The 25,880-nt window shown below is 46.5% G+C and overlaps 1 protein-coding gene across 3 annotated transcripts in view; it reads right to left on the reverse strand.

The window, feature by feature from the left end:
* LOC140389583 (mediator of RNA polymerase II transcription subunit 12-like protein) overlaps positions 1-25,880 on the reverse strand; it is a 731,598-nt gene that overhangs the window by 114,675 nt on the left and 591,043 nt on the right. For all 3 annotated transcript variants that reach the window (XM_072473837.1, XM_072473838.1, XM_072473836.1), the window contains exons 26-33: positions 25,070-25,183; positions 24,326-24,543; positions 14,950-15,138; positions 12,260-12,334; positions 10,155-10,345; positions 7,437-7,598; positions 2,432-2,543; positions 763-852 (exon numbers count right to left, since the gene is read on the reverse strand). In XM_072473837.1, coding sequence (XP_072329938.1) covers positions 763-852; positions 2,432-2,543; positions 7,437-7,598; positions 10,155-10,345; positions 12,260-12,334; positions 14,950-15,138; positions 24,326-24,543; positions 25,070-25,183 — 1,151 coding nt within the window. The remainder of the gene's footprint in view (positions 1-762; positions 853-2,431; positions 2,544-7,436; positions 7,599-10,154; positions 10,346-12,259; positions 12,335-14,949; positions 15,139-24,325; positions 24,544-25,069; positions 25,184-25,880) is intronic.

The raw sequence follows: 25,880 nt of genomic DNA on the forward strand, positions 1-25,880 counted from the left end.
AACCATCATTGCACACAGCTGAAGGGCATTAAAACTCAACAGGGTACTCCAGGCGTATTCTCACCAAAGCCGAATATAATTACAACAAAAATTCCTTTCCCCTATACTCCAAATCCTTCGCTATGAAGGCTAACAGACCACTGGCCTTCCCGATGGCTGGCAGCTTGACAAATCTTCCACACTATTGCCGCACTTCCTTAACAGGGCTGCTGGAAATGCCAGGTACCTCGCCCACTCCAGCTCTGTAATTGAAAAGCTGTGTGACATTCGCTGCTTAGGTTCATTTTGTATCTGGGACATGGCAGGTGAGCACCTGGCGGATGACATTAGCTCCTCTCTCCCATCTCTCAAGGTGCCAGAAACATCACACGCTGCGCTCTCTAGAGTAGCAGAAGAAAGATGGGAAAATGCACAATTCCACCAACACCATGGAATGTGGGGCCAGGGTAACTGTGCACAAGGTTAACCACTGCTGCCCCATGCTTACTCACTTTGATGTGGAGGCTGGTAAAGACTTAATTATCTGCAAAGGCTCGCATTCAAAGTATCGCCTTGCCTCATTGACTTTGTCTATATATGTGGTGGTGGAACCCACCTCTTCATTCACCTGAGGGAGGAGCTGTGCTCCGAAAGCTAGTGATTCGAAACAAACCTGTTGGACTTTAACTTGGTGTTGTAAGACTTCTTACTGTCCTCACTTTGAGGAAGAGCTTCCTGTTTTTAAAAGAAATATGTTTGAAGCGAGCCACGCCGCTCTCTCACCAGATTCAAACGCAGCTGCAGAGCTTCGTGCATCATCTGTCGGGCTTTTATGTCATCCTGGTAACGTTCTTCCCGCCAGTTACTCAAAATCTGGGAACATTGTATGGAAGAGTGGGTTTTAACAGCTGGCAAAAAAGCATTAACCTCAAGCTCTAGGATCCTCTTTTACCAATGATCTTGAGATTTGGAACCAGTCTGCGAACATAATTTGTTGCAGATTGTTCAAATCGGATAAAAATCGTCTTTCTCCAGAGGAACTGTAGCTTTAAGATACTATCTGCATATTTCTGTAAATCCAGAATACTGCAATGCTGACAATACGAGGTCATATCTACTGTAATATGTCCAGAACTTGAGAACATACTGTTCAAACTGGGTGAAAATTCCACTGTTAGAATGTATTTTACTAATATCACTTCTCACCCTTTTGGCGAAGATCAAGTGTAGGATCAGGCCCGATATCAGGTGAGGGAGCACGGTAGCATAGTGGTTAGCACAATTTCTTCACAGCTCCAGGGTCCCAGGTTCGATTCCCGGCTTGGGTCACTGTCTGTGCGGAGTCTGCACGTTCTCCCCGTGTGTGCGTGGGTTTCCTCCGGGTGCTCCGGTTTCCTCCCACAGTCCAAAGATGTGCCGGTTAGGTGGATTGGCCATGTTAAATTGCCCTTCATGTCCAAAATTGCCCTCATGTTGGGTGGGGTTACTGGGTTATGGGGATAGGGTGGAGGTGTGGGCTTGGGTCAGCGTGCTCTTTCTAAGAGCCGGTGCAGACTTGATGGGCCGAATGGCCTCCTTCTGCACTGTAAATTCTATGAAATGTCTGTTGGGTGTCATCTTGGATCTACTTTGGGTTGGATTCTCCGTTTGGAAGAATGCCACAGCTAAATTGCTTCTGGTTTACACTGGCGCGAGGAGCAAATTCCAGAAGTGATTCGCTGTCCCTTGCCATGCAAATCTATGCGTGGCGGAGACAGCGAGGGATTCCGTTGTGAATCCTGCTATCGGGCTGCCATTGCGAGAGGGTGGACGAATACCTAATCTTTTTTTATTCATTCACGGGATGTGGGCGTCACAGGCTGTACCATCATTTATTGCCCCTCCCTAATTGCCCTTGATCTGCAAGGCTTCTATTCACTTCAAAGAGAAATAACTTTTAGTGGGCTGTAATTGACAGCTTCCAGACAGCCAGATGTCTGGCTAAAGATTAAGTTAAATATTGGATTGGTTTGGGGTGTTAATCTATCGATTTCATCCACCAGAGGAAACAAGATCACCGACTGGCCAGTAGGACAACAGTCATTCAGTAAATTTGACAGTTCAAGGATTAGCTAAATGAGTTTCATTGTATCATGCTGTAGATGACCAAACCTCCAGATTCAATAAAGGGAACTCAAAGCACAACTGTGCCCCCCCCCCCCCCCCCGCCCCACAGGCAATATGGTGGAATGCCTGTTGCATCAGCAATGCCGCTAGCTTCGGCTGCTTGAATTTCATAAGCCGCACAGCTCAATCCCTCATTGGCAAATCAATTTAGAGTTCAATTCAATGAAGTCCAATGTCGAAGTACACTGCAGTTCATGAACTATCCGACTGTATTCGTCCTCGAGAGCCACACTGGCCCCAGCGCCACGCCACATATCTGCCGGTTCCCTTTCCGAGATCTGATTACCTGGTTGATCTGATTTTGTAAGGAGGTCAGCAGGCCTTCTCTCTGCTCATCCTGCCCCTTTAGGCAGGTGAGGACCAAGGACAGGAATGGCTGTTGGCTCAACAGTGACATGCTGCAGACATGATAAAAAGTGACAGATAGGGGGTTAATCAAGATACAAACAGGCAGAAGAGAGATATATATCTGAGGTTCGGCGCAGCTCGTATAGTCTGACTTGTTTCGATTGTTTGAAATTTGGCGTTCTTGCATTAATCCTGACCAATGTAAGATAAAAATCTTCAGCAGCTTGTCTCTCTTCTCAGCAACATTCAGGTTCTGTACTAACGAGTGACTACAAGACACAGTGGAACCTTATCACTGATTCAAACACAGTTCCCACTAAAATGCATAGTCCAGTTCACCATGTAAAGACTCACCGAAATGAAGCATGGGCCTGGGAGACAACGGACTGAATTCTCCCAGTCCGGTGGAAGGGGTGTGCGAGGAAAATATTATCAACTCACGTCGGGTCAGCACTGCGACATGGCTGATGGCAGCAGGTGGCCAATTAGGGCACACCGTGAGGCAATTAGTCCCTCTTGTGCACCTGGGCTGCAATTTTGCCCATCACATACAGCCCCCTCCGCTGTGGCAGGAGCCCAGTAATGCAGCAGAAGTGGCTGCACAACAGGTGATCCAGACATATGAGGCCTTTTGTTAATTTGCCTACAATCAATCACAATGCTCAGGTCTCCCCAAGCAGAAGGCCCGTCATTGAGGCCAGTTCAAGGTGATGGAGGTCCCCCACTGAGGTAGCTCTTGCTGCCATGGTAGCTGCTGCCCTCGTATTGAAGGGGTCACCAGGGTGTCACTGCGGCACCTGTTGCTGGCCGCTGAGCAGTGAATTTGCCCAGCCGCGGGCCATGCTGAACCTAACCCCATCTGGGAGGTAGCTTCCCCAACCGGATCAGGAACCAACTGGGAAACTGCCTGATGGATCTCAAAAAGGAATCTCAAATATTGAAACTTCGATGGAATGCTGAGCAGCTGTTTTGGGGCGAAGGTTAGGTGTGCTGTGATAGCAATGAGCACAGTGTCTGGTGCATGCAACAGTCATTACGACTGAAATAATATAGCTTCAGATAATCAAGTGCATATCCAGAAATAGCTTAGGGTTATGGATTATAACAGGAACAGCAGAAGTCAAATGGTGTTAATTCCAGAACTATGAGACATTCCCTTTGTGAGCTACTCTACATCCTCACCACATGGAACTCTGCAACATCCAAATTGTCGCTTTTAAGAACAATTTAAGAAATTTGTTTTTTTACACTTATTCCTGAAATTAAGTCCCCCTTTGTGACCTTGTACTCACCCTCACTCTGCACCATTCTGCTGGACAGTGGGGGGAATCTATGTGTTGAGCCAGAGGAAATGGGCGAGGTACTAAGTGAGTACTTTACATCAGTCTTCACTAAAAAAAGGGACTTTGTGGAAGATGATTCTTGGGTAGGATGTGTGGACAGTCTGTATCATGTTAACTGGTTTAGCACACTGGGCTAAATAGCTGGCTTGTAATGCAGAACAAGGCAGCAGTGCGGGTTCAATTCCCATACCGGCCTCCCCTGACAGGCGCCTGAATGTGGCAACTAGGGGCTTTTCACAGTAACTTCATTGAAACCTACTTGTGACAATAAGCGATTATTAAAAAAATTATTAAAACATCGAAAAGGAGGTGGTATTGGGTCTTTTAAAAGATATTAAGGCAGATAAGTCTCCTGGGCCAGATAGGATTTACCCCAGGATACTGAGGGAAGCAAGGGAGGAAATTGCTGGAGCCTTGACTGACATCTTTGTATTCTCATTGGCCACAGGTGAAGTCCCAGAGGACTGGAGAATAGCTAATGTGGCACCGCTGTTTAAGAAAGGCAGCAAGGATATTCCTGGAATCTATAGGCAGGTGAGCCTCACGTCGGTTGTAGGTAAATTATTGGAGATAATTCTCAGGGACGTGGTTTATACCCATTTGGAAACAAATGGCCTCATAGACAGCATGGTTTTGTGAAAGGAAGGTTCTTGCCTCACTAACTTGATCGAGTTTTTTGAGGAGGTGACAAAGATGATTGATGAGGGGAGGGTGGTGGATGTTGTTTACATGGACTTGGGTAAAACCTCTAACAAGGTGCCTCATGGCAGACTGGTACAAAAGGTGAAGTCACACGGGATCAGAGGTGAGGTGGTAAGATGGATATAGAACTGGCTCGGTCACAGAAGGCAAAGGGTAGCAGTAGAAGGTGTTATTCTGAATGGAAGGTTGTGAGTAGTGGTGTTCCACAGGGATCTGTGCTTCGGCCTTTGTTGTTTGTAGTGTACATAAACGATTTGGAGGAAAATGTAGCCAGTCTGATTAGTAAGTTTGCGGATGACACCACTGTCGGTGGAGTGGCAGATAGTGTTGAGGATTGCCAGAAGATACAGTGGGACATAGACAGGTTGGAGGCTTGAGCAGAGAAATGGCAAATGGAGTTTAACCCAGACAAATGTGAGGTAATGTATTTTGGTAGGTCTAACACAGAGGGGAAATATAACATAAATGGCAAAACTCTTGGAATATAGAAAGTCAGAGAGATCTGGGCATACATGTCCACAGATCTTTGAAGGTGGCAACACAAGTGGACAAGGTAGTCAAGAAAGCAAACGGAATGCTTGTCTTCATTTATGCCCCCTCGTGATTGATCCGTCCACCCTGGGAAAGAGTGCCTGCCCCTCTATCCATGCCCCTCATAATTTTGTAGACCTCTATCAGGACACCCCTCAGCCTCTGTCTTTCTCATGAAAACAGTCCGAGTATTGAGTATAAAAAATGGCAAGTCATGCTACAGATGTATAGAACATTGGTAATGCCGAACTTGGAATGTTGCACACAATTCTGGTCGCCACAGTACCAGAAGGATGTGGAGGCTTTGGAGAGGGTGCAGATGAGGTTTACCAGGATGTTGCCTGGTCTAGAGGGTGTTAGCTATGTGGAGGCGCTGAATAGACTCGGACTGTTTTCTTTAGAAATACAGAGGCTGAGGGGTGACCTAATAGAGGTCTACAAGATTATGAGGGGCATGGATAGAGGGGCAGGCACTCTTTCCCAGGGTGGAGGGATCAATCATCAGGGGGCATAAATTTAAGGTCCGTGGGGCAACGTTTAGAGGAGATGTGCGAGGCAGGTTTTTTACAGAGAGGGTGGTGAGTGCCTGGAATGCGTTGCCAGGGGAGGTTGTGGAAGCAGATACAATAACGGCGTTCAAAAGGCATCTTGACAAACACATGGATAGGATGGGTAGAGAGGGATACGGCACAAGGAAGTGCTGAGGATTTTGGCAAAGGTTGGTATCATGACCGGTACAGGTTTGGAGGGCCGAAGGGCCTGTTCCTGTGCTGTACTGTTCTTTGTTCTTTTGCCGTGGACCTCACCAAGTTCTGTGTTTCTGTTCCTTCAGCCTAGAGCTGCTTTGGATCCGTTCTCCGGAACTCCCTCCCTAAATACCTTTACACACTGTGATCACCTGTTATCAAGTCTGTTTGACACATTGAAAGGAAACTGTTCAGACTGCTACACTATTTAGCCCTGTTTAACTCTCCTTCGCTGCAAGTGAAACTTGCCAGGCCACTAATCCCCTCTCACTTCCATTGGGATGGTGACTGAGACCATTTAGACAGAGGAGAAAGATTTCTTCTGTGCTTTTAAATAATTTCTTGGCGACACTGACCACAATGCATTGTGACAGGTTGCATTGCAGCTGGAGCAGTTGCCTCAGCCGTTCCATTTGAGGTCCACAAATAAAGATAGAGGAACGAAACAGAGGGCTTTCATTGTCTGTTCTTTTCTTAAATGATTAACAGTGTGGTCGAGTGTCTTGGGTTACAGGAAGATATCGATGGGATGGTCAAATGGGCAGCTAACTGACAGATGAAATTTAACCCTGAAAAGTGTGAGGTGATACACTTTGGAAGGAGAAATTTGACAAGGGAGAATTCAATGAACGGGGGACGACACGGTGGTTAGCACTGCTACCCCACAGCGCTGAGGACCCTGCCTCGATCCCGGCTCTGGGTCACTGCCTGTGTGGAGTTTGCACATTCTCCCTGTGTCAGCGTGGGTCTCACCCCCACAACCCAAAGATATGCAGGGTAGGTGAATTGGCCACGCTAAATTGCCCCTTAATTGTAAAAAAAATAATTGGGTGCTTCAATTTAAAAAAAATAATAATTCAATGAATGGCCTGACACAAGGAAGTTCCGAGGATAAAAGGACCTTGGTGTATTTGTCCATAAATGTCTGAAGGCGGGAGGGCAGGTTAATAGGGTGGTGAAAAAGACATATGGGATACTTGCCTTCATCAATCGATGCATAGATTGCAAAAGGAGGGAGGTTATGTTGGAGTTGTATAGAGGTTTGGTGATGCCACAGCTGGAGTACTGTGTGCTGATCTGTTCACATTGTAAGAAAGATGTGATTGCACTGGAGGGGGTGCAGAGACGATTCACCAGGATGTTGCCTAGGATGGAACATTTAAGTTAGGAAGCAAGGTTGGATAGGCTTGGGTTGTTTTCGTTGGAGCAGAGAAAATTGAGGTGCAACCTGATCAAGATGTGAAAGATTATGAAGGGCATGGACAGGGTGGGTTGGAACAGCTGCTCCCTTAGTCGAAGCAATATGGGCAATAAATGCTGGTCTAACCAGCGACGCCCACATCCCGTAAATGAATATTTTAAAAAACCTGGCAGGTCATAACATTCAAGGTTATGGCAAATGGGATTATGTAGCTAGGTCAGGTGTTTTTCACATGTTGGTGCAGACTCGATTGGCCGAAAGGCCTCTTCTGCACTGTGTGGTTCTGTGAACGAAACGGAGGACTTTCATGGTCTTTTTTAAAATGAAGTTTTGCTCAAAATATTTTTCATTACAATGGGAATAATGGCCTGTCTACTGTCCTGGTTCTCTTTGTTTAGTTCTGAGTGGTGACTGCCTTACCTTTTCTGCTTTTGCCGGTCTCTTTCCTTTTTAGACGATGACCCCAAGTGTTGACCCTTCTCGAGCTCTTCTCCTGCTGCCTTCAACACTCGACCCTGAACGGATGTGGGCAGTTTTGCAATCAGCGGTGCCACGAGCCAATCTCCTTTCCTCTCTGAACAGCTGAATGAAAGCCACACAAACACACACACAAACAAACAAACACACACGCACACACATAAAGAAACCCATCAAATGGCCATCGGAGCACTTTCCAATTACACTCTTGTTTATTGCAAACCTATTCAAGCAAAGTTAGTTCATTTCAGCTCAATTAAAATTGTGGCCTTTGGCAAGCCCAGTGTCCAAAAATGCAGAAGTGAATATTCATTATGCACTGGGGACTTTCAAAGAAGATTGACAAAGTGTTTGAGGGGGGGGGGGGGGGGGTGTAGTAGCAGAGGGAAGAAAAGAATCTGAAATATTAAACAGAAACATTCTGGAAATACACAACAGGCCTATCAGTACCTGGAAAGAGAGAAGATAAGTTAATCAAGAGTAAAGCAGATGCAAGGTGGGCTATCGATTCAAATGCTAGCCTGCCCTTACACTTTACCGTTGCTAAGAAACTGGGTTCTTTTAAACTTCCTTTTCATTTTATGACACAACAGCCTCAGTTATGACAAATCTCTTCAAAGAAACACCACTTTTATTACAACCACAGACTGCAAAGACTAGGAATAGCTGGCAGCGAAATGAGAGCTGTAAATTAGTCTCATGTGCTGGGTAATGCTGGGCAAACTACGTGGGGTTCACAATGGTTTACTGTATAGTATGGAAATGCATACCGAGCTCTACACCAGAGCTCCATCACTATAATCAGATCATTGCTATCCATGGCTGTGTTTGAATTGCCTCTCGTCAGGCAGAAATGTCTCAAGGTGATAAGATCTGCACTTAGATCATCAGCTTGACAAATCCCAAAGTGCTTCACGCGGGTTACTTTGTGACTGGGGAACATAAAATCCAGCCATATGACCCTATGTTCTACTACGACAGCTCTCACAGTCAAACACCCTGCCAACATTCTTGGTTAAGCTCACATAGCAAGAGTGGTCAGAGTCCGACTGGTGGCTGCAGTATTGATCCCGTTTACGAAGAAACGCCTCCAGAAAATGGGCAAGGGTAAAGGGGTGAAAGGGAAATTGTCAAAAAAGTGTGGTTTTAGCCTACTGAGAGAGTGCTGTGATGATCCTGCATTTACCAAATTTAGTGACGCTTCCCAAACTATTTGCCCTGCCTCGGGCGGCACAGTGGCAAGCACTGCTGCTTCACAGCACCAGGGACCCGGGTTCAATTCTGGCCCCGGGTGACTGTATGTGTGGAGTTTGCACGTTCTCCCCGCATCTGGGTGGGTTTCCTCCGGGTGTGCCGGCTTCCTCCCACAGTCCATAGATGTGCAGGTTAGGTGGTTTGGCCATGAAGAACTGCCCCTTAGTATCCAAAGGTTAGATGTGGTTATGGGGATACAGGGATAGGGCAGTGAGTGGGCCTAGGTAGGGTAGGCTTTCAAAGGGTCGGTGTAGACTCAATGGGCCGAATGGCCTCCTTCTATGGGGATCTATGATTCTATTCAAATCTCTCTTAAGTGGTACCTTTACTCAAACTCCACCCTTTAGACAGACAAGTTTAAATGGAGAGTTGAGCACTCACTTATCAAATGTGAGAGCATAAAGTACTGGAGCTGGCTAACACAGGAGTTGCTAAATGCCAACTTTCTACTGCCAGTTAGTCTCTCAAGCAATTAAGTTCCTACCCTTCCAGTAACTACAGGTTTGAAATCTGTAAATCATAGAACATAGAATTTATAGTCCAGATGGAGGCCATTGGACCCATCGCGTCTGCACAGGCCCTTGGAAAGAGCACCCCACTTAAGCCCCACACCTCTACCCTATCCCCGTAACTGAGTAATCTTTTTCTTTTGGACACTAAAGGCAATTTATCATAGCCAATCCACCTAACCTGCACATTTTTGGACTGTGGGAGGAAACCGGAGCACCCGGAGGAAACCCACGCAGACACAGGGAGAACGTGCAGACTCTGCACAGACAGTGACCCAAGCCGGGAATCGAACCTGGGACCCTGGTGCTGTGAAGCAACCGTGCTAACTACTGTGCTACCGTACTGACGCTAGTCACTATCATTCCTACTGTATCGAGCTGCATCCTGGTATGTCATAGATAGAGTCATAGATGTTTACAACATGGAAACTGGCCCTTTGGCCCAGCTTGTTCATGCCGCCCAGTTTCTATCACTAAGCTCGTCCCACTTGCCCGCATTTGGCCCATATCCCTCTATGCGCACACTGCCCATGTAACTGTCTAACTGTTTTTTAAAGGAAAACATTGTACCCGCCTCTACCACTGCCTCTGGCAACTCATTCCAGATGCTCACCACCCTCTGCGTGAAGAAATTTCCCTTCTGGTCTCTTTTGCATCGCTCGCCTCTCACCTTAAACCTATGCCCTCTAGTTCTAGACTCCTCTACATTTGGGAAAAGATCTTGACTATCTACCTTATCTATGCCCCTCATTATTTTATTGACCTCTATAAGTTCATCCTCAAGTTATGTCACCATAACCAAATGAAGAAACTCAGAACAATTGTCAGGTTCTTGTCACGTATCATTAAGCATCTATCATTTAATTCTGTTCACAGTATAGACGAAGCCTTGCTTTACCTGAGGAATGTCTTCTTGCCATGCTGCCTTGGGTTGTTGTTTCCATTATTGCAGTTATTGCTCGGGTTAAACAGCCCAATTCCCGCTGTCACAACACTGCTGTTCAGCTCAGCAGATTGCTGGAAGACCTCAATGGTGGCTTTGGCAATATTTTCCAACAATGTGTTCATCTCAGCAATCGACGCAGGGCCCTGACGAAAAGATCACCATTCAGGAGGGCAACAAGGCTGGAAAGACACACCTCAAGGACAACATGGATCACCTTTCGGATGTCAAAATGCAATGGATGGCCCATGTAGGAAATGGATCGATCCACCTTTTTAATATAGGCAAATCCAAATGCGTTTCCCTGTTAGAGTAAAAGAAGGTGTTTTGCCTTCCCCTTCTCCCACTGCAGAAGCAACCGGTGGCCACCACAGTAACACTTTACAGCATAGAGGAGATAGAAACAGGGCAATTAGGGATGGGCAATAAATGCTGGCATAGCCAATGACGGCCACATTCCACGAACAAATAAAAAACAGATCACCCAATTTCAATTTCTCCTGTTATTATAGCAACGACCAAAATAATCGATAATATATTAAAAGCCTTACATACATTGCACATTTCTCATCAATTTTCATGTTTTAGCTTAAACTCTGGTGTCAGTTGTTCGCAAACTCTTTTCCAGAGAGCTCCACACTTCCATCGCATTTTGGGTACAGAAGTGTTTCCCAACTTCTCTGCTGTGTGGGCTGACTATATTCACTATCAAAACTTGGATAGCCAGGTCGTGAAGGATAGAATACTGCAGCCTAATCTTTAATCACTTCCAACCTTTTATTTAGAGACAAACATTGCATATGGTGCACATTGCACAAGAACAGCCCCTTTCAGCCTACTCATTTGGCTGCACCAGATATATATAGAAATATATATGTTTATAAAATACATAATATAGAACACACGTAAATCTATTTAGGCGAGATATCCCAAATTAATACAGGTCAGCTGAATAAAATTAGAAGCCATAGAAATAGCAATGCCAATCCACCCAACCTGCACATCTTTGGACTGTGGGGGGAAACCGGAGCACCCGGAGCACAAACACAGGGAGAAAGTGCAAATTCCACACAGTCACCCAAGGCTGGATTTGAACCCAGGTCCCTGCCCCAGTGAGGCAGCAGTGCTAACCACTGTGCCGCCCCAACGGGCATACAATTATTAGTTATGTTTCCTTCTCCTTGGCAGCGATGTTCTGGCTCTGTCGCAGTGACTTTCCCCATTGCATGCTGTTCAAACGTCGAGTGACTTTGGCAGGATCTGAACACTCGGCGGGAGTGGCCTTAAATCTCCGGACCGAGACTCTGCCCAGCAAAACAAGTTGCTCTCTATCTACCCTATCAAATCCTTTCAAAATCCTACGAACCTCAATGAAATATTGTCATGTGAGAGTACCTTTAAGAAATGGGTGTTTATAAATGGGTGTATATATAAATATCTGTAGTGAGAGTATCTTTAAGAAATTAGTGTTTACAACTGCAGTGATGTCAGAGAGTGGGTGGAGCTGAGCTGTCTGTCAGCTTTTTACTTTTGTTTTAGGCTGTTTGCTGCAGGGTGTGTTTTAGTTTCATTTTCAGTGTGGGAGCTGAAGCCAGACAGAGCAGCTGTACTGTTGATCTCCCTGCCATGAAAAGACTATCTCTTGAACATTTGGTGAATTCAGAATTATAAATGTTCTCATAGTGAATGTAAACCTAATGTGCTTCTGGTAAAAGGTGATTTAAGTCTTATGGATGTTAAAAGGAAAGTTTAAAGGATTACCTAGTGTTGTATTCTTTGGGGGTTGTATTTGAATTAATGGTTGCTAAGATGTTCACTGTGTGTTTTAAAAAGGTTAACTTTAGTTCATAGAATAAACATGCTTTTAAAAAATACTTTTCCATTTCTGCTCTACCACACCTGTAGAGTGCTCCCCATACCACAATCTATTAAAAGTCGTGAGTCAGGTGAACTCCATAATACACTTTGGGGTTCTCTAAACCCTGGCCCATAACAATATCAAGATATGACTTATCTGTTCAAAACCCATGAGTCTGGAGGAGAAAGTGCGTTATACTCACAGGCTCCTTCATACATTGCTTGATCATTAGCTGCAGCTCCAACCATGACTGTCTCAGAGCCCACTGGTCCAAATTCTAAACAGAATCAAAGGCAGGGGTGAAAAACAGTTGCATGGATCACCTCTTTGTTCCTTTATTTTTATTCGACATCTTCAATAACGTTTCCCTCAAACATTGGTAAAGAAATACAGGAAACACTTTTAAAAGTGCTCTATAGTATGATAAATATATGGCTTGGTGTTGCGTTCAGCCCACAGTTGCCCTAAATTTATCTTCCATCTGCACTGAGTTAATGTTCCCAGAGTAATTGGAATCATATTCAGCTTCGGTGCCCTTTCCATAGCACACGCATTACAAATTGGCAGCTCCCCAATCATTTCAGAAACCGAACTTTCTTTTGAAATATGATTGCTTCTGTAAAATATTTTCACCACCAGGTTAACAGGGTGAGCAGTCCTTTGACCCAGAATTCTTCAAATGTTGCTTTGTACAAGCACAGAGTTAAGACAAAGCTCCATCATATTGAGCAATTCTCTGCAATAACGCATTTGTTCTGTCACAGCGTACGAATATTAGAAGAGCAGATGATAACTTAACCCAAAGTGATTGGTTGACAAAGTAATCTTTCAATGTTAATTTCCCCAGGCTGACATGTTGGAAATACATGGGGCGGGATTCTGTGCGGAATCACCGTCGCGTTTCTCGACAGCGTCAACATGGCCTCAGGATCAGAAATTCTGGTCCCTACAGGGGGCCAGCACGGCACTGGAGCGGACCGCGGCGCGCAGTGGCACCGGCGCCAATGCGCGCATGCGCAGTGGCTCCCTTCTCCGCGCCGGCCCCAAGGCAACATGGCGCAGGGCTACAGGGGCCGGCGCGGAGTAAAGGAGGCCCCAGCCAAAGAGGCCGGCCCGCCGATCGGTGGGCTCCGATCCCGGGCCAAGCCACATCGGAGGCCCCGACCCGGGGTCGGACCCCTCTCTCCCCCCGCCAACAGGCCGCCCCACCCCCCCCCCCCCCAGACCCTTCCACGCCGAGGTCCCGCCGGCTGAGAGGAGGTGTGAACGGCGCCGCCGTGACTATTTTTTTTTTTTTTTACAACGGCCTCTCGGCCCATCCCGAGCCGAGAATCGCAGGGAGGGGGGGGCGTGTAGAGCAGCCCCCGACCGCCGGCGTGCCAGCCACGCCGGCGCCAATGGCGGCGATTCTCCACTCTGTGGAGAATCGCGTCCCGACGTCGAGGCAGCGTGGCGTGCTTCACGCCGGTCGCAGGGATTCTCCGACCCGGCCCCGGGCTCAGAGAATCCCGCCGATGAATACGGATATTCTACTTTCATTTCAAAGACGTTGGCCGGCCAGCGCGAATCACTTTTCCCGTCGGTAGCGCATCACCCCCCGTGGGTTTCCCAGTGGCATGGGGTGGCTGGAATGAGAGATCACATTGACAAGCAGCGGATGTCCTACCGCCAGCGAATGGAGCACTGCCGAGAAACACGTGGGCTGGGGGAGCGGATAATCCAAACCTCTTATTTATTACAACACCCGATGACAATCACATAAGTGTAACGAAAACACTTCGCACATAGAAGCATAGGCCATTCAGCCCATCGAGTCTGCTCCACTATTCATCCACTTCAATGCCCCTTTCCCCACACTATCCCATATCCCTGTATGTCATAGTTATTTAGAAATCTGCCAATCTCAAAAAACAATGGGGGGATTCTCCGCCCTCAGTTGCAGAGTTCCACATATGGCGGAGAATCTTGTGTCGGGCAGAAAAACGGGATTGGGGCCAGATTGCGATGGTCCTGTCCCCTGTTGGTGGCGGCGGCATCGAGGATCGGACCCCGCGCCAGTAGGAAGATGCAAATGAGTCCTTTGAACACATTTGCATCCCATTAACGGGCTGGACACCTGATTCCCCACACCTCTGTGAGGCTCCAGCCCTCTCAGTCGGGGTTTGCACGCACACATACACCCATCTCCAAGGCTTGAACCCCACCGCTACTTTCCCAAGACCCAAACCCTCACTCCTTTCGCGAGGCCCGATTTCCCGCCCCTTCTTTTTTTTTTCTTTCCCGTGGCCTGACCAAGCCTTACCCTTGCTCCTTTCCGGAGGTCCTACGCTGTCACACCACTTTGCTGCTTCTCGGCACTGCTGCCGTCACCCCACTTCTGACCAATTTGCCTCCTGCTGGAACCCGCCTCACCTTGGCGTCGCCATTGGCCATGGGCTTTCCTGCTCAGCAACAGCAAGACCGAATACATCAAATAAGCCAATCAGAGCAAGGCCTCTTCATATCATAGAATCAAAGAATTTACAGTGCAGAAATAGACCATTTGGCCCATCGAGTCTGCACCGGCCCTTGGAAAGAGCACCCTGCTTAAGCTCACACTTACACCCTTCCCCCATAACCCAGTAACCCCACCTCTTTGAGCATTGGATGCAGTGCTCCAAGAGGTCTTGCTCTGGTTGGTCCATTTGATTTCTCCAATTATTTTCAAACTTTGCGCATTCGAACCGGTGTTTACCAGTCACGTAGCGGCCGCCAGCTTTGTGGACCCCTGGAGAACCCCAGTTTGGGAGTCCCTGCTTTGTGTCATCAGTGAGCTGAACAACCCTATTAAAAAACAAGTAAAAAGCCATCAGACCCAAGAGGTAAATCTTGCCATGTGCTCGCTCTTCTTACCTGAAGGATGTGCTTGACATGTTGACGCTGAGGACTCTCTCCTTCCACACATTCTTTAAGGCCATGCGGATAACAGATAAGCTGCAGGAGTTGCCTTGCCTGTTTGTTTGAGAGTACTGGGTCTAGTATTAGATCTTTATCGGTACACAGTCTCTCAGGCTCCTTTAGGCAATGCTCCCCTACCCACTCCTGGCAAGAGTTGAATGAAAAACAGAATGTCAAACACAAATTGCATTGAATGAAATGAATGAAAATCGCTTATTGTCACAAGTAGGCTTCAAATGAAGTTACTGTGAAAAGCCCCTAGTCGCCACATTCTGGCGCCTGTTCAGGAGGCTGGTACGGGAATTGAACCATGCTGCTGGCCTGCCTTGGTCTGCTTTAAAAGCCAGCGATTTAGCCCAGTGTGTTAAACCAGCCCCATTGACTTGTAAAGAAAGAGAACACGAGTCCTACTGACCTATTCTCCATTTGGTATGATCCCAGCTGATGTTACCACCGGCCGGAAGGTCCCAGAATGGAAACCTGGCTCAAAAGACCTAACATTTGCTTTTCTTTTAGAAAATATGAATGAATAGGACTGCCCATTCGCTTTTAGCAACAGAAAAAAAATGATTATTAAACATGAAAAGTTTGACCATAATAAAATGTCCTTTACTCCCACTTATTTTCACAGATGCACGCAGATTTTTAAGGATCACACAGATTACAAAATACATCCTACACTATAATATTCTCAGCAAATACACAATCCCTGTAAACCAACAGGTTAACTGTGGTCAAACACACTCCACCCTGAAACAGATGCCACCAATCGTTGATCTGTGGATTTCTCCTCAAATACCCCAGTTATCAAACAAATGTTTCCAAACTCCACTCTAAATAAGACCCGGCTTAGAACTCCTTCCAAATGATGCTTTCATTCAGCTGTTTTCAGGAAGAATCCACTTCCAGGATTTCAAACTCTCCTTTTCAGTATCTCTTGTCATGAATTGTCACGTGCAGTCAAACTTTCACACGATCTCTCAGGCACGCCCACAAAACCCTATTGCTTCACAGGCTGTAACCAACCAGAGCATCACTTCGGATATACGGCTTCTCACTAGCCAATCTCACCAGGTCTGCACTTTTCGGCTCCCTCTTTAACTTCGATGAGCAGTACCTTGTTCAAATTCCAGTTCCTTTTGTGCTTATGACTTCAAGCTTCTTGGGACCTCTTTTTTAATTCCCTGTTTTTTAAAGAACTGGTTGTTCTTTTGTTTCTGGGATTTGTTTTCTTCTTGGTCCTTCACTGTCCTGCTTCCGCTTCAGGCAGAGCTGTGAGGGCTGTTTCCGCTCTAGCGGCTAAGCTCAACTTGCCTTGGGCCTAGATAAAACTAAACTCAACTCAAAAGGTCTTTCTAACTTAAAGGTAATCCGTGATTATTAAGCAACACCCTTTCTTCACACTTGTTTGCTTTTCTTTCATAAACTGCCAAAGCATATTCAGCCAAATTAAACCAAAGCCCCCAAACATGTAAATATCTTTCTCTGACATGTTGCTAAGTAAAATTTTAACCTTTTCTTAAACTGCAACACTAAATTAAACTCACTTGAATCCATACCTTATTTCTAATATCCAACAATACAAACATAGATTGGAAATGGTGCCAAAAAGGCAGCACAGTGGTTAGCACTGCTGCCTACGGCGCTGGGGACCCGGGTTCGATCCCGGCCCCAGGTCACTGTCCGTGTGGAGTTTGCACATTCTCCCTGTGTCTGCAGCCTAAAAAGATGTGCAGGGTAGGTGGATTGGCCATGCCAAATTGCCTCTAAATTGGAAAAATATATAATTGGGTACTAATTGGGAGGCTTTGAAATATTTCTTTTTCCAGTTTTCTGAGGTTCAGTGCAGTGAGGTCCTTTATAATTCTGCCTCTATTCTGTTCATCACATTTTTGATCTGCATCACAAGTATCCTTTGTTAAAATTGGTTTCAACTCTTGGTCTCGTGCCCACTTTAATTTTCAAAACATCATTTGTGGGCTGAAAGACAACTCTGAACATATTTTGAGGGAAGACGAAAAAAGTAACCCTCAGCGAGAGAGAGAGAGAGGCACATGTCACACAGCCAACCTATATCCCCCATCACAGCCAAATTCTATTCCTGCCCCATCGCACGGCCAACTCTTATCTCTGACATGTCAACATAGCCAATTCCTCCCTATCCCACAGCCAAGCTCTATTCCTGCCTTATTACACGGCCAACCCTGCCCCTGACCTGTCACACAGCCAAACACCCCACTTCGCCAACGTGCAACCTAGCTCTATTCCTGCCCCGACGCATGGCCAACCCGTATCTCTGAATTGTCACACAGCCAACCCCTCCCCATCACACAGCCAACATCTACCGCTGCTCCATCCCGCAGCCAACCTCTACCCCTCCCCCATCACACAGCCCACCCCTACCCCTGGCCTGTCTCACAGCCAAACCCTCCCCCTCCACCATAGTGCAACCGAGCTCCATTCCTGCCCCGACGCATGGCCAACCCGTACCTCTGAATTGTCACACAGCCAACCCCTCCCCATCACACAGCCAACATCTACCGCTGCTCCATCCCGCAGCCAACCTCTACCCCTCCCCCATCACACAGCCCACCCCTACCCCTGACCTGTCACACAGCCAAACCCTATCGCTGTTCTGTCAGACAACAAACCTCCACCCCATCCCCATCACACAGCCAACCTCTTCCCTTGTATCCTTGCGGCGGCTCTAAAACTACCAGGTTATTGTGAAACCCATCTGGTTTAGTGGTGTCCTTCAGGAAAGGAAGCCTGGTGTCCTGACGAGGTCTGGCCTTCTTGTGACTCCACTCCCACACCAATGTGGTTGACTCATAACTACCCAACTCAGTTGTAAAGGCTGCAGGTCACAACCACCATTCCAAAAGCAATTTCGGAAAAATAACAAGGACAACAGACACATGGGAACACCGCCACCCGCAAATTCCCCTTCGAGCCAAACACTATCTGACTCGGGAAATCTGTCGCCGTTCTTTCACTGTCAGTGGGTCAAAGTCCTGGAAATACCTCCCTAACAGCACCATTGGTGTGCCTACACACACGGACTTCAGCGGTTTAAGAAGGAAGCTCACCACCAACTTCTCAAGGGATTAGGAATGGACAACAAATGCTGGTCAAGCCAGCGACTCCCACATCCTCAGGAATTCAGTGAAAAAAGAACAGGCATGGGCAGAAAATTCTGGCTTTGCTAATGACTTACATACGAATGCGAATAGTGCATCTCAGGCATAATGAAATCTCTAATGGTACTTCTAAGGACCATCATAAATCAAAATATGACAGGGGATATTAGGTCAGATGACCAAAAGTCAGTCCAAAGATGTGCAGGTTAGGTGGATTGGCCATGATAAATTGCCCTTGGTGTCCAAAATTGCCCTTAGTGTTGGGTGGGTTATGGGGATAGGGTGGAGGTGTTGACCTTGGGTAGGGTGCTCTTTTCAAGAGCCGGTGCAGACTCGATGGGCCGAATGGCCTCCTTCTGCACTGTAAATTCTATGTATAACATCAAGGAGATAGGTGGAACCATGTAAATTGTGTATGCGCAAGAGGCCAGAATTGGAGAAGTGCAGTTCTCAGAGGGTGATGCGGCTGGAGGGAATTACAGAGATAGGGAGGGGCAATGCCATAGAGGGATTTGAAAACGAGGATGAGAATTTTAATGGCAAGAGAATGCTTGATTGGGATGGCACAGTAGCACAGTTGCTTGCACTGTTGCTTCACAGCTCCGGGGTCTCGGGTCCGATTCCCGGCTTGGGTCACTGTCTGTGCGGAGTCTACACGTTCTCCCTGTGTCTGCGTGGGTTTCCTCCGGGTGCTACGGTTTCCTCCAAAAAGTCCCGAAAGACGTGCTGTTAGGTAATTTGGGAATTCTGAATTCTCCCTCTGTGTACCCGAACAGGCGCCGGAATGTGGCGACTAGGGGATTTTCACAGTAACTTCATTGCAGTGTTAATGTAAGCCTACTTGTGACAAGAAAGATTGTTATATCTATCTTCCATCTTAAATGTAGTATTTTTAAATTCCTTTCCAAGCCAGGAAAGGAGGTATAGGGGAATGGGACTAAGGGTGAATCAAGACATGAACAGCAGAGTTCTGATTACCTCAATCCAAGCTTGAGTGAATAAAAAAAATTAATCAATTGAATTTAAACTCGAATCCACAGATTATTACTGCAAGTCTCTCGATTACTAATCTGCTGACATAACTACGATTGTACCATGCAGAACCATGAGGGCAAATCAAATCTCAATGCAAAGGAAGAAAACAGATTTTTTTTTTTCAATGAAGGAACTGTTTATTTGAGCAAGGATTTTTCATAAATGAATTCAGGAACATTTCCAAAAAGATTAGGTTTTGGTGGGGAATGATACCAGTATTTGGAGTCTGTGGGAAGACAGGAATGGGAAAGTAAACAAATTCTGGCTCCAGACTGCTATTAAATCGGCCAACACAGCAGCTTCCTGAACCAGAATATGCTCCAGGCCCCGGCAAGGGGTGCTGTGAAGGGTGTTACGATCTCAGTTGATGTTATAACTGGTCGGGAAGATCCCAGATTTGAACTCTGGCTCAAAAGTACCGTAACCTTTACTTCCCTTTAGAAAACGTGGAGGAACAGAGTCACAGGACCGCTAATTATTTTTAACAAGAAGAAAGAAAAAGTTTGATTACGACCCAGTACTCCTTTACTCCCCACACCCCGCGCTGTCGGACTTGGACCGTGGACCGATATCGACAATGTAGCTCCCCCCCCCGAGATGGCGCGCGCCCGCGGACCGAGCCGCCCGATCGCTGCCCTGGTCACCCATGAGGCCACCCCCGGTGCTCGATCCACCCGCTACCCGAGGTTCCTGACCGGCAATTCGTGGTTAGAACGACGCCGTCGGGAACAGCCAGTTTTGCCCGGAGAATCTCTGGGGGGAGGGTGGGCTCTGTCAATGGCCCCCCAGCTGCGCCACGTAATACTCGTGCGAGTGCTTCTCCGGGAATCGCGGGAGCGGCCCCGGCTACGATTCCCGCGTAAAGATCGATTTTGGCGTGGGGCTGCGGGAACCCTGCCCATTATCTTCCCAGTGTCCTATCTCCGACTGCAAATAAATTCAGCTAACTAAATTCAAAAAGCCTTTCTACCTTAAAAGGGCTCCAGTTAGTAAGCAACAACCTAATGCTTCTTCCAGCCTTTAGTTACTCTTGGCGCCGTAACCTCTCTAAGCACAATAGAAGCATAGTTGGTATTGAAACCAAAGCCCCACACCTATAAACATCTTTGTCCAACATGGATCGAACTATAGTTTTACCCTTCCTTACACAGGAACACTAAAGTAAATCCACTTAAAATTATAACTTATTTCTAATCTTTACCAATACAAATCCCTTAAAACTATAAGACCATAAGACAAAGGAGCAGAATTAGGCCACTCGGCCCACTGAGTCTGCTCCGTCATTCAATTATGGCTGATATTCTTCTCATCTCCATTCTCCTGCCTTCTCCCCATATCCCCTGATGCCCGTATTAATTAAGAACCTATCTATCTCTGTCTCAAAGACACTCAGTGAATTGGCATCCACAACCTTCTGCGGCAAAGAGTTCCACAGATTCACCATCCTCTGGCTGAAGAAATTCCTCCTCATCTCCGTTTTAAAGGATCATCCCTTTAGTCTGAGATGGTGTCCTCTGGTTCTAGTTTTTCCCACAAGTGGAAACATCCTCTCCACATCCACTCTATCCAGGCCTCGCAGTATCCTTTAAGTTTCAATAAGCTCCCCCCTCATCCTTTTAAAGTCCAACGAGTACAGACCCAAAGTCCAATGAGTACAGACCCAAAGTCCTCAACCGTTCCTCATACGACAAGCTCTTCATTCCAGGGATCATTCTTGTGAACCTACTCTGGACCCTCTCCAAAGCCAGCACGTTCTTCCTTAGACACGGGGCCCAAAACTGCTCACAATGCTCCAAATGGGTTCGGACCAGAGCTTTATGCAGCCTCAGAAGTACATCCTGGTCTTGTACATGGGTTTGTACAAACTACCTTTGTTTGCCGAACAAAGGAAAGCCACACATGCGTCTGAAGTGGGAGAATGGTTGGGTTGGTGATGGGAGTGGGGGAATTGGATTAGGCTCACTTCCCAATTTCAGGTTCAGACGTGGTATGGAAGGGAACATATATAGTTTATGTGGAATTACTGCAGGCTGAGGGGAGAGCCGAGCACGGAAAAGGAATTACGATTTGAGTGCTACAAATAGAAAATACAGCCAAAGAGAAATTTTGAACTAGCTCCTTGAAGGTATTAAAGCCTCAACTACTTAGAATACTGGCTTCACACCACAGCAGGCTTGACACAGATTGCCGAACAATACGGGAGTGTAGCACTTACGTGTAAAGTCAGAGTCTCAGAGAACATAATGATCCCTTTCTGTCCATTGTGTCTGCACCGGCCATCAACCACCTATCTCTTTTGATCCCATTTTCCAGCACGACAGGTTTGTAGCATTTCAAGTGCTTATCTAAATGCTTCTTACATGTTGTGAAGGTCCCCGTCTCCACCCCGCTTTAAGACAGTGAGTTCCAGATTCCCACCACCCTTTGAGTGATAAAGAATTTCCTCAAATCCTCTCCAAATCTCCTTAGATCTATGCCCCTGGTTATTGACCCTTCTACTAAAGGAATAATTCCTTCCTATCTGCCCTGTCTGTGTCCCTCATACTTTTGTACACTTCAATCAGGTCTCTCCGCTCAGCCTTCTCTGGTCTTAGGAAAACAACCCCAGCATAGCCAACCTCTCTTCAGAGCTGAAACGCTCCAGCCCAGACAACATCCTGATGAATCACCTCTGCACCCTCTCTTGTGCAATCATATCCTTCCTATAGTGTGGCTGCCAGTACTGCACACAGTACTCTAGCTGTGGCCTAACGAGTGTTTTATACAGCTCCATCATAACCTCCCTGCTCTTGTGCTCGATGTCGCGGCTAAAAAAGCCAAGTATCCCAGGTGCATTCTTAACCACCTTATCTACCCTCCAGGAATTGTTGGTCATGCACCCCAAGATACCTCTGGTCTTCTGTACTTCCTAGAGTCCTACCGTTAATTGTGTATTCCCTCGACTTTTTAGTCCTCCCAAAATGCATCACCTCACACTTTTCAGGGTTAAGTTCCATTGCCACTGTTCTGCCCATCTGACTAGCCCGCTGTCCTGTAATCTAAGGCTTTCCTCCTCGCTATTTACCACACCACCAACCTTCGTGTCATCTGTGAACTTAATGATCAATCATAGAATAGAATTTACAGTGCAGAAGGAGGCCATTTGGCCCATCGAGTCTGCACCAGCCCTTGGAAAGCGCGCCCTACTTAAGCTCACATCTCCACCTCTCCCCGTAATCCACCTAATGTTTTGGATGGCAAGGGGCAACTTAGCATGGCCAATCCACCTAAACTTCACATCTTTAGACTGTGGGAGGAAAGCGTAGGAAGCCCAGACAGATCCGGGGAGAAAGTGAAAACTCCACACAGACAGTCACCCAAGGCCGGAATTGAATCCAGGTCCCTGGAGTGAGGCAGCAATGCTAAGCACTGTGCCACCGTGCTGCCCCCAAGTCCCATGTGTGGCTCACACTGGTAAAATATTTTACAGTGTCAATCTACATAAGCAGTCACTACAACCTGACTAAATTGCTTGTTGCTGATCAGACGTGATCTAATTGCACACTTGAGGGGCTGAATGGCCTACTCCCTTTCCTATGTTCATAAAGCACAAAGGGGTGCCAAGCGGATGGTGCTGGCCATCAAGTATTAAGCTATTTACCTGTCTAGCATATACATTAACATATAGATATGAGTACAGTGGCCTTTCGAGTCTGCATTGTTGATGTCAGGCATGTTGTCAATTTATCCTGTGTACAGCTGTATGGGTGCATCTGAATCAGGCCAGGCACTTATGGCGGCCCTGTTATGAAATTATCACGGACCCCAACACCAGCTCCCACCACCACCCTATCGCCTCCCCTCCCTTTAAATTACAGGCACCAGATTCAGGGGAATGAGGACAATCACATTTCTAAAATGACACTAGTTTTGAAAATTGAGAGTCAACAAGCATTGGCTTTATTCTTGACAGGCACAAAGCAAACCAAATGAAGTCCAGGAAGCATTTGGCGGTCTCCCAATCCCCTTCTGCTCAACCGGGTCAGCAAATTGCATCTGATGAGCAGGACAGAAACTAACTCACAATTTAATTGCAACTGTTGAAAAACGTAGGAAAATCCTCGAACCCCCCTCCTAAACAGCACGATGGAAGTAGCAACAGTTCAAGAAGGCGGCTCATCACCACCTTCTCAAGGGTTCCTAGAGATGGACAATAAAGGGTGGCACAGTAGCACAGTGGTTAGCGCTGTTGCTTCACAGCGCCAGGATCCCAGGTTCGATTCCCAGCTTGGGTCACTGTCTGTGCGGAGTCTGCACGTTCTCCCCTCATCTGGTTGGGTTTCCTCCCACAAGCCCCGAAAGACGTGCTGATAGGTAATTTGGACATTCTAAATTCTCCCTCAGTGTACCTGAACCAGCGCCGGAGTGTGGCGACTGGGGGATTTTCACTGTAACTTCATTGCAGTGGTGATGTAAGCCTACTTGTGACAATAATAAAGATTATTAAGGCTGCCTTCCGATTGACACCAGATCATAAGAGTAACAAAATATATAATCATTGCCAAAATCCAGGCGCGAAATTTAGGCCGCCAAGATTTTATGGTCCTGTGTAAGTCATAGGGCATAACAGCGCAGAGAGAAAGGATCTTCGGCCCATCGTGTCTGTGCCGGCCATTAAGCACCCAACTATTCTAATGTCATTTTCCAGCACTTGGTCCGATAGTCATGTATGCTGTCGCGTCTCAAGTGCTCATCTAAATGCTTCTCAAGTATTGTGAGCAACATTTAACTTTTGAAGACTCCACTTGCGCCACAATGTTGCAACAGAATTCCACCCCCGGAGAGAGGCAGGATGGTAACAAATGTCTTTCTAATGCACCATATTTCTGAGTAAAGACTCTACTGCAAGGGAACCTTACCTAGTTCTATTCTGGAAGAGCCCAATGCTGGCAAAACTCAGGTTCATTGAAATGTAGGAACTACAAAAGGTAATATTCATGGTTTGGCGGCTGTTAGTTGCGAAAACAATATTTCCAGGCATTAAATACATGTTGCCAGTTTTTCTTGTATTCTGAAGACTTTGTCATCACAAGAGATCTTCAAAATGATGGTTAACACTTTATTGACTAGGTTTTATCACTTGTACAATAAATTATTTTCTCACTGTCAATTCTTACCTGCTGACAGATGGTCCTGAGCACAAACCTGGCATATTCGCTCAGGTTGGCGGTTTCTATGGAAACAGTTCGCTTGATTGACTTGGGGTTTTTGGTGGAACTCAGAACATCGTCTTCAGTGATGTCATCGAGGATACTGATGGGAGCCAGCAGACTGGTCACAGTGAAGTCATCAGTGTTGGAGGAATTAACATTGTTGCTGCCTAATTCAGCATCACCTAGACATGAGCACAACACAGTCATTTGTATTCAATCCCACCCTGTAAAACCTTTCGACGGAGTGAGATCCATTCTGTCGTAATCTCTTCCTGAAGTTACCAGCTGTGGCTGGGCTGCAGGTGCATAGGCAGCAAGCTCACTGATGCCTCACTCAAACAGCCACTGGCCAGATGCTGGCAGAATGTGGCACTTAGATGGGCTGAATTCTGTGATTGCATGATCCATCCAAACACTTTCCTCCAGGAGCCATGGGAGAATGATGTGGAGCATGGACCCAGCTTAATTTATGACTCGTTATAGTGCAGGGGTGTTGAAGCATCTTGCAGCATCTTAACTGCTGGTCTGGCCGAGATAAGCTGAAGATCAGGGATAGAACCTAGAACTTCTGTTCTGTGTGCTAGCCAGTATCACAGTATTCAGCATGTTATCTTAGCCAATTAATCTTACTTGGTGTGAAACTCTTTCAATCTAAATCTTTTAAAATATCCTAGATTGATAAAGCTCCTTTCATTCGACGTATCTTACCTAGCATCAGAATAGCCTTCAGAACTGCAAACACAGCCCCCACTTCTATACTAGTATGGGCGGCAGCTAAAAGATGGCGATCACAGGATGAGCGTATTCCAGGAGCAGATTTACCTGTTGTAAGAAATAAAGACCTTTAAGAAATGGTATTTTTTTTTAAAGAACTGTATTACTTTGCACCCTCTTTGAAAAAGCCATAAACAATGCCCAGGAGCCAGGGACCAGACATGATAGATATAAAGGTGACAAAGATTTCACTCGCCCACATTTAAGACTCCGCTAACATTCCTGAACTGATAGCAGGAAGTCTACTGGCATCCTGGGTACCTTTATCTCGCTAATGACCCTCAGCATGAGGCAAACTACAAAGTGACCTCGAGCTCGTCAATGGACAGCAGGGAGGTGTCCATTCTGACATCTTGGCTACCTGTCCTGTATAAGTCGGTTGGAAAGGTCCAAACAAATGACTGACATAGCGTCAACAACCAGCCCCGAGAAATAAATTATATTATCGAGTGCTCGGAGACAGCGGGCAGTACCTCTCAAGGTGGCAGTGCTAGTCAGGCAGCTGCCTTCTTCACAAGGAAGATGGAGCAGGAAAGACGGAGGAAGGCTGAGGGAAGAGATGCCCAGCGTTTCGATTGGAGAGCAGCATTCTGTTATCACAAGCTACTGAGATCAACGCATTCTGTGCCAACCGTCCGTTTGGTATCTGGGACCACCGAACCACTCTCAACTTTTCCTGCCTTTCACTATGTACTGTATCTAAACTATATCATTTTTAATAGACCATCTTAAAATTACTTCCAAA

Source organism: Scyliorhinus torazame, chromosome 14 (assembly GCF_047496885.1).
Source record: "Scyliorhinus torazame isolate Kashiwa2021f chromosome 14, sScyTor2.1, whole genome shotgun sequence".
Lineage (NCBI taxonomy): Eukaryota > Metazoa > Chordata > Chondrichthyes > Carcharhiniformes > Scyliorhinidae > Scyliorhinus > Scyliorhinus torazame.